An 8,189-nucleotide genomic window follows, 5' to 3' on the forward strand; every position below is an offset into this window, starting at 1 on the left:
ACATCGATTTTTACCCCAAAATATCAATTTTTACCCAAAAATCATCAATTTTTACCCAAAAATCGTTGATTTTTATCCCAAAATTGCCAATTTTTACCCCAAAATCATCGATTTTTGCCCCAAAATTGTCAATTTTTACCCAAAAATCATCGATTTTTACCCCAAAATCGTCGATTTTTACCCGAAAATATCAATTTTTACCAAAAAATCATCAATTTTTACCCCAAAATCATCGATTTTCACCCCAAAACATCAAGTTTTACCCCAAAATATCAATTTTTACCCCAAAATATCAATTTTTACCCCAAAACATCAATTTTTACCCCCAAAACATCGATTTTCACCCCAAAACATCAAGTTTTACCCCAAAATATCAATTTTTACCCCAAAATCGTCGATTTTTATCCCAAAATATCAATTTTTACCCCAAAATCGTCGATTTTCACCCCAAAATATCAATTTTTACCCCAAAATCGTCGATTTTTACCCTAAAATATCAATTTTTACCCCAAAATATCAATTTTTACCCCAAAATATCAATTTTTACCCCAAAATATCAATTTTTACCCCAAAATCGTCGATTTTTACCCAAAAATTGTCAATTTTTACCCCAAAATATCAATTTTTACCCCCAATTTGTTGATATTTACCCCAAAACACCGATTTTTACCACAAAAAAATCTCAATTTTTACGCCAAAACATCAATTTTTACCCAAAAATCTTCGACTTTTATCCCAAAATATCAATTTTTACCCTAAAATCATCCAAAATATCAAATTTTTTACTCCCAAAATCATCAATTTTTACACCAAAATATCAATTTTTACCCAAAAATCGTCGATTTTTACCCCCAAAATTGTCAATTTTTATCACAAAATATCAATTTTTCCCCCAAAATTGTCAATTTTTTTACTCCCAAAATCATCAATTTTTACCCCAAAATATCAATTTTTACCCCAAAATATCAATTTTTACCCCAAAAATCATCAATTTTTACCCCAAAATATCAATTTTTACCCCAAAACATCAATTTTTTTACTCCCAAAATCATCAATTTTTACCCCAAAACATCAATTTTTACCCCCAAAACATCGATTTTCACCCCAAAACACAGATTTTTACCCCAAAATATCAATTTTTACCCAAAAATCATCGATTTTTGCCCCAAAATTGTCAATTTTTACCCAAAAATCATTGATTTTTACCCCAAAATCGTCGATTTTTATCCCAAAATCGTCAATTTTTACCCTAAAATCATCCAAAATATCAATTTTTTTACACCCAAAATCATCAATTTTTACACCAAAATATCAATTTTTACCCCAAAATCGTCGATTTTTACCCCAAAATCATCAATTTTTATCCCAAAATATCAATTTTTACCCCAAAATATCAATTTTTACCCAAAAATCAGTGATTTTTACCCCAAAATATCAATTTTCACCCCAAAATCGTCACTTTTTACCCAAAAATCATCAATTTTTACCCAAAGATCGTCAATTTTTACCCGAAAATTGTCAAATTTTACCCTAAAATCACCCAAAATATCAATTTTTTACTCCCAAAATCTTCGATTTTTACCCCAAAATATCAATTTTTACCCCAAAATAATCAATTTTTACCCCAAAATCTTCGATTTTTACCCCAAAATATCAATTTTTACCCCAAAATATCAATTTTTACCCCAAAACATCAATTTTCAACCCAAATATCAATTTTCACCCCAAAATATCAATTTTTACCCCCAAATTGTTGATTTTTACCCTAAAACATCAATTTTTACCCCAAAACATTGATTTTTACCCCAAAATATCAATTTTTACCCCAAAATCATCGATTTTTACCCCAAAATTGTCAATTTTTACCCCAAAATATCAATTTTCACCCCAAAATATCAATTTTTTTACTCCCAAAATCTTCGATTTTTACCCCAAAATATCAATTTTTACCCCAAAACATCAATTTTTACCCCAAAATATCAATTTTTATCTCAAAACCTTCGATTTTTACCCTAAAATCACCCAAAATATCAATTTTTTTTCTCCCAAAATAATCAATTTTTACCCCAAAATATCAATTTTTACCCCAAAATCTTTAATTTTTACCCCAAAACCTTTAATTTTTACCCCCAAAAATCTCAATTTTTACCCTCAAACCCACCAATTCTTACCCCAAATCCATGAACTTTTATCCCAAAATCACCCATTTTACCCCCAAATCACCCATTCCTACCCCAAAACCATCAATTTTTACACCGAAATCATCAATTTTTATCCCAAAATCATCAATTTTTATCCCAAAATCTCAATTTTTATCCCAAAATATCAATTTTTTACCCCAAAACCCCCCACTTTGACCCCAAACCCATCAATTTTCACCCCAAAACCTTTAATTTTTCCCCCCAAATCACCCATTTTACCCCGAAATTACCATTTTTTTCAATTTTCACCCCAAAATCCCCCACTTTGACCCCAAACCCACCCGTTTCCCCCCCAAAACCCCAATTTTTTACCCCAAAAAAATTCAATTTCGCCCTCAAAACACCGATTTTTTTTCCCCCAAACCCTTTAATTTTCACGCCCAAATTGCCCAAAACGCTGAATTCTCACCCCCCAAAACCACCATTTTTACCCCAAATCGCCACTTTTTGCCCCAAAACCCCCCGTTTCTACCCCAAAATTAATTCTCGCTCCCAAAAATCGCCACTTTTACCCCCAAAACGACCCATTTTTACCCCAAAATAACCCATTTTTGCCCCAAAATAATCCGGTTTTGCCCCAAAATCCCCCGTTTTCACCCCAAGGCCCTTCCTGAAATTTTAAACGCCCCCAAAACCCCCATTTTTTACCCCAAAACTCCCCATCCCCCCCCCTCCCCCCACACTTCCCCTCCCCCACCCCCCAAAAACCCCCAAACCGCCCCAAAACCGCCGCCCCTCCCCCCCTTTCCCCTCCCCCCAAAACCCCCCAAAACCGCCCCAAATCCCCCCAAAAACGCCGCCCCTCCCCCCCCTTGCCCCTCCCGCCCCTCCCCCACCCCCCAAAACCCCCAAAAAAACCCCAAAAACCCCCAAAATCCCCCCAAAACCGCCGCCCTCCCCCCTCTCCTCACACGCGGAGCCGCCGGGGCAACGAGCGGGGCGGAAGCGGAAGTGACGCCGCAACCCGGAAAACGCCACCGCGCATGCTCCGCTGCTCTGGGTGACGTCACTTCCCGTTCCGCTCCCGCGCGCGGGGGTTGATGGGAAAGCGAGTCCGGAAGTGGCCAAAGGCGGAAATCCGCCTCTTTTACCCCAAAACCGGCGATTTCACCCCCAAAATTCCGCCGGTTTCGACCCAAAATCAACCGTTTCGTCCCGAAATCGCCCCGTTTTAACCCGAAATCGCCCGTTTTGCGCCGAAATCGCCCGGTTTGAGCCCAATTCCCGCGGTTTACCCCAAAACTACCCGTTTTACCCCAAAATCCCCCCTTTTACCCCCAAATCCCCCATTTTATCCCAAATTCCCCCTTTTTACCCCAAAATTCTCCCATTTTACCCCAACCCCCCCATTTTATTCCCAAATTCTCCATTTTACCCCAAAATCCCCATTTTACCCCAAAAAACCCATTTTATCCCAAAATTCCCCATTTTATCCCCATATCCCCCATTTTATCCCAAATCCCCCCGTTTTTCCCCAAAATCCCCCATTTTACCCCAACCCCCCCCATTTTACTCCAAAATCTCCCATTTTACCCCAAATCCCCTTTTTACCCCAAAACCCCCCATTTTAACCCCCAAAATCCCCCATTTTACCCCAAAATCTCCCATTTTATCCCAAAATTCCCCATTTTATCCCAAATCCCCCATTTTATCCCCAAATTCCCCATTTTTACCCCAAAATCTCCCATTTTACCCCAAAATCCCCCTTTTTACCCCAAAATCCCCCATTTTATCCAAATTCCCCCTTTTTGGACCCAAATCTCTCCTTTTTACCCCCAAAAATTCTCCATTTTTCCCAAATTCTTTAATTTCAATTTTTTAAATTTAATTTTATTTCCCTTTTTTTTCTGCCTTTTCCCGCCCCTCCCCCACCCCGGGGGGTGGTCAGTGCGTGGTCAGTTCGGGGTCACTCAGGGGTCACTCAGAGGTCACTGGTCAGTCACTGGTCACTCAGGGTCACTCAGTGGTCACTCAGCCCCATGATCTCTCAGTGGTCACTCGGTGGTCACTCAGTGGTCACTCAGTGGTTGCTGGTCACTCACTGGTCACTTGGTGGTCACTCAGTGGTCACTCAGTCCATGATCTCTCAGTGGTCACTCACTGGTCACTCAGCAGTCAGTCTGGTCACTCACTGGTCACTCAGTAGTCACTTGGTGGTCACTCAGCAGTCACTGGTCACTCAGTGGTCACTCAGTGGTCACTCAGAGATTGCTCAGGTTGGTGGTCACTCAGTGGTCACTTGGTGGTCACTCAGTGGTCACTCAGTCCATGATCTCTCCATGGTCACTCACTGGTCACTCAGCAGTCAGTCTGGTCACTCACTGGTCACTCAGTGGTCACTTGGTGGTCACTCAGCAGTCACTGGTCACTCAGTGGTCACTCAGTGGTCACTCAGAGATTGCTCAGGTTGGTGGTCACTCAGTGGTCACTCACTGGTCACTCAGTGGTCACTCAGTGGTCACTCAGTGGTCACTCAGAGATCGCTCAGGTTGATGGTCACTCAGTGGTCACTCAGTGGTCACTCAGGTTGGTGGTCACCCAGTGGTCAGTGGGTGGTCACCCAGCGGTCAGTGGGTGGTCACTCAGGTTGGTGGTCACTCAGTGGTCACTCGGTGGTCACTCAGGTTGGTGGTCACTCACTGGTCACTCAGTGGTCACTCAGAGATCACTCAGGTTGATGGTCACTTGGTGGTCACTCAGTGGTCACTCAGTGGTCACCCAGCGGTCAGTGGGTGGTCACTCAGGTTGGTGGTCACTCGGTGGTCACTCGGTGGTCACTCAGTGGTCACTCAGCCCATGATCTCTCAGTGGTCACTCACTGGTCACTCAGTGGTCACTCGGTGGTCACTCGGTGGTCACCCAACGGTCAGTGGGTGGTCACTCACTGGTCACTCAGTGGTCACTCGGTGGTCACTCGGTGGTCACCCAACGGTCAGTGGGTGGTCACTCACTGGTCACTCAGTGGTCACTCGGTGGTCACTCGGTGGTCACCCAGCGGTCAGTGGGTGGTCACTCAGTGGTCACTCACTGGTCACTCAGTGGTCACTCGGTGGTCACCCAGCGGTCAGTGGGTGGTCACTCAGGTTGGTGGTCACTCACTGGTCACTCAGTGGTCACTCGGTGGTCACCCAGCGGTCAGTGGGTGGTCAGCGAGGGGCAGAACCCCCCGTGTGCCCCCAGCGCGACCCCTCCGGCCGCGGCGATGGCCACCTCGGCCAGCAGAGTGACCACGGCCACCGCCAGGGACTGACCGGGGGGGCGGCACCTGGGGGCAAAGGTCACCGGGGGGTCATCTGGGGGGGTCAGGGGTCATTTAGGGGTCATCTGGGGGTCACCTGAGGGGTCAGGGACACACCTGAGGGTCACCTGGGGGGGTCAGGGGTCACCTGGGGGTCACTGGGGGGTCAGGGACACACCTGGGGGTCACTTGGGGGTCACTTGAGGTCACCTGAGGGTCATTTGAGGTCACCGGGGGGGTCATTTGGGGGTCACTTGGGGTCACCTGGGGGTCATTTGGAGCCACTTAAGGTCACTTGGGGTCACCTGGGGGTCACTAGGGGTCACCTGAGGGGTCAGGGACACACCTGGGGGTCACCTGAGGGTCATCTGGGGGGGTCAGAGGTCACCTGGGGGTCACCTGAGGGGTCAGGAGTCACCTGAGGGTCATTTGGGGTCACCTAAGGGGGCCAGGGGTCACCTGGGGGTCACCTGGGGGGTCAGGGACACACCTGAGGGTCACCGGAGGGTCATTTGGGGTCACCTGAGGGGTCAGGGACACACCTGAGGGTCACCTGGGGGGTCAGGGGTCACCTGGGGGTCACCTGGGGGGGTCAGGGGTCACCTGAGGGTCATTTGGGGGGGTCAGGGACACATCTGGGGGTCACCTGGGGGGTCAGGGTCACCTGAGGACCACCTGGGGGGGTCAGGGGTCACCTGGGGCTCACTGGGGGGGGTCAGGGGTCACCTGAGGGTCATCTGGGGGTCACCTGGGGGGTCAGGGACACACCTGAGGTCACTTGGGGTCACCTGGGGTCACCTGAGGGTCATTTGAGGTCACCGGGGGGGTCACCTGAGGGTCATTTGGGGTCACCTGGGGGTCACTGGGGGTCACCTGAGGGGTCAGGGACACACCTGGGGGTCATTTGAGGTCATCTAAGGGTCATTTGGGGTCACCTGAGGGTCAAGGACACACCTGGGGGTCACTTGGGGTCACCTGGGGGGGTCAGGGGTCATCTGGGGGTCACCTGAGGGGTCAGGGACACACCTTAGGGGTCACCTGGGGGTCACTTGAGGTCACCTGAGGGTCATTTGAGGTCACCGGGGGGTCATTTGGGTCAACCTGGGGGTCACCTGAGGGTCCCGCCCCCGGCCCCTCCCCCCCGCCCTGGCCCCGCCCCCTCTCACCTGCTCGGCCAGGTTGAGGAAGGTGTTGGCGTAGGCCCCGCCCCCCACCAGCCCCTCCCCCACCAGCAGCGCCGAGGCCACGCCCAGCGACGGGAGGAGGGGCCAGAGCACGGCGGCCAATAGGAAGGCGGCGAGCAGCACCTGGGGGCGGGGCCAAAGGTCAGGGGGTGGGGCCACAAAAGGGGTGGGTTACAGAAAGGGGGTGGGGCTGAAGGGAGGGGTGGAGTTAAAGGGAGGGGGTGTGGCCTCCAGGAGGGGGTGGGGCTAAAGGGAGGGGGTGTGGTCTATGGGAAGGGGGTGGGGCTAAAAGGGGAGGGGGCGGGGCTATGGGGGAATGGGGGGCAGTTTTGGGGTCATTCAGGGTCAGTCTGGGGTCATTCAGGGGTCAGTTTGGGGTCACTGAGGGGTCAGTTTGGGGTCATTCAGGGGTCAGTTTGGGATCAGTTTGGGGTCAGTTTTTCGGGTTGTTTTGGGGTCAGTTTGAGGGGGTCATTCAGGGGTCACTCAGGGGTCAGTTTGGGGTCATTCAAAGGTCAGTTTTGGGGTCAGTTTGGGGTCACTGAGGGGTCAGTTTGGGGTCACTGAGGGGTCAGTTTGGGGTCAGTTTTTGGAGCAGTTTGGGGGTCACTGAGGGGTCAGTTTGGGGTCATTCAAAGGTCAGTTTTTGGGTCAGTTTTGGGGGCAGTTTGGGGTCACTTTGGGGGTCATTCAGGGGTCAGTTTGGGTCACTGAAGGGTCATTCAGGGGTGAGTTTGGGGTCACTGAGAGGTCAGCTTAGGGTCAGTTTTTGGGTCAGTTTTGGGGTCACTTTGGGGTCACTTTAGGGTCACTCAGGGGTCAGTTTGGGGTCAGTTTGAGGTCACTTTGGGGGTCACTCAGAGGTCAGTTTGGGGTCAGTTTTGGGGTCACTTTTGGGTCAGCTTTTGGGTCAGTTTGGGGGTCATTCAGGGGTCAGTTTGGGGTCAGTTTGGGGGTCACTCAGAGGTCAGTTTGGGGTCAGTTTTGGGTCACTTTTGGGTCAGTTTAGGGGTCATTGAGGGGTCAGTTTGGGGCCATTTTGGGGGTCATTCAGGGGTCAGTTTGGGGTCAGTTTGGAGTCAGGTTTTGGGGCCGTTTGGGGGGCACTGAAGGGTCAGTTTGGGGTCATTCAGGGGTCAGTTTGGGGTCATTCAGGGTCAGTTTGGGGTCAGTTTTTCGGGTTGTTTTGGGGTCAGTTTGGGGGGGTCACTCAGGGGTCACCGAGGGTCAGCGGGGGGTCAGTTTGGGGGGGGGGAGGGGCCTCACCTGCAGCAGGGCCAGCCCCCCGAGGCGCCGCAGGCGGAGGCAGCGCGAGGACGAGCGGGACACGAAGACCCCGAGCTGGTAACAGAGCTGGAGCCTGGGGGAGGGCCAAAGGGGTGGGGAGGGGCCAAAGTGGGGGGAGGGGCTTAATGGGAGGAGTCATGAACACCCCTGAGGTGGTAACAGAGCTGGAGCCTGGGGGAGGGCCAGAAGGGGGGGGGAGGGGAGGGGCAAAAAGGGGGTGGGGGAGGGCCAAAAGGGGGTGGGGGAGGGGCCAAAAGGGGGGAGGGGCTTAATGAGGGG

The 8,189-nt window shown here is 49.9% G+C and overlaps 2 protein-coding genes and 2 long non-coding RNA genes across 32 annotated transcripts in view; 1 reads left to right on the plus strand and 3 right to left on the minus strand.

Moving 5' to 3' along the window:
- Positions 1–3,186, minus strand: part of LOC127465341 (eukaryotic translation initiation factor 3 subunit C-like) — a 44,291-nt gene extending 41,105 nt beyond the window's left edge. The window contains exon 1 of the mRNA XM_051775810.1: positions 3,113–3,186. The gene's annotated coding sequence lies outside the window, so the exon portion shown is untranslated. The remainder of the gene's footprint in view (positions 1–3,112) is intronic.
- Positions 3,187–4,001: 815 nt separating this feature from the next.
- On the minus strand, positions 4,002–4,417 carry LOC127465335 (uncharacterized). Its single transcript, XR_007902041.1, has 2 exons — positions 4,173–4,417; positions 4,002–4,132 (listed from the first exon to the last, which is right to left on the minus strand). It is a non-coding gene; the product is annotated as an uncharacterized LOC127465335 (long non-coding RNA).
- On the plus strand, positions 4,135–5,497 carry LOC127465336 (uncharacterized). Of its 29 annotated transcripts, XR_007902057.1 has the most exons (6): positions 4,141–4,216; positions 4,418–4,689; positions 4,766–4,825; positions 4,902–4,945; positions 4,995–5,074; positions 5,138–5,173. It is a non-coding gene; the product is annotated as an uncharacterized LOC127465336 (long non-coding RNA). The 29 variants fall into 29 exon arrangements; XR_007902049.1 differs by having other exon boundaries at positions 4,135–4,216; positions 4,418–4,749; positions 4,788–4,874; positions 4,913–5,074; XR_007902055.1 differs by having other exon boundaries at positions 4,136–4,216; positions 4,418–4,727; positions 4,788–4,874; positions 4,913–5,074.
- A 1,003-nt stretch (positions 5,498–6,500) lies between these two features.
- CLN3 (CLN3 lysosomal/endosomal transmembrane protein, battenin) lies at positions 6,501–8,031 on the minus strand (the record flags this gene model as incomplete). Its single annotated transcript, XM_051775809.1, has 2 exons — positions 6,501–6,746; positions 7,890–8,031. Coding segments are annotated over 2 exons (373 nt in total), but the record flags the coding sequence as incomplete, so codon positions are not given.
- Between the last annotated feature and the right edge of the window lie 158 nt (positions 8,032–8,189).

This window comes from Manacus candei, unplaced genomic scaffold (genome assembly GCF_025592945.1).
Source record: "Manacus candei isolate 608988 ecotype Guabito, Panama unplaced genomic scaffold, ASM2559294v1 h1tg000370l, whole genome shotgun sequence".
Classification (NCBI taxonomy): Eukaryota; Metazoa; Chordata; class Aves; order Passeriformes; family Pipridae; genus Manacus; species Manacus candei.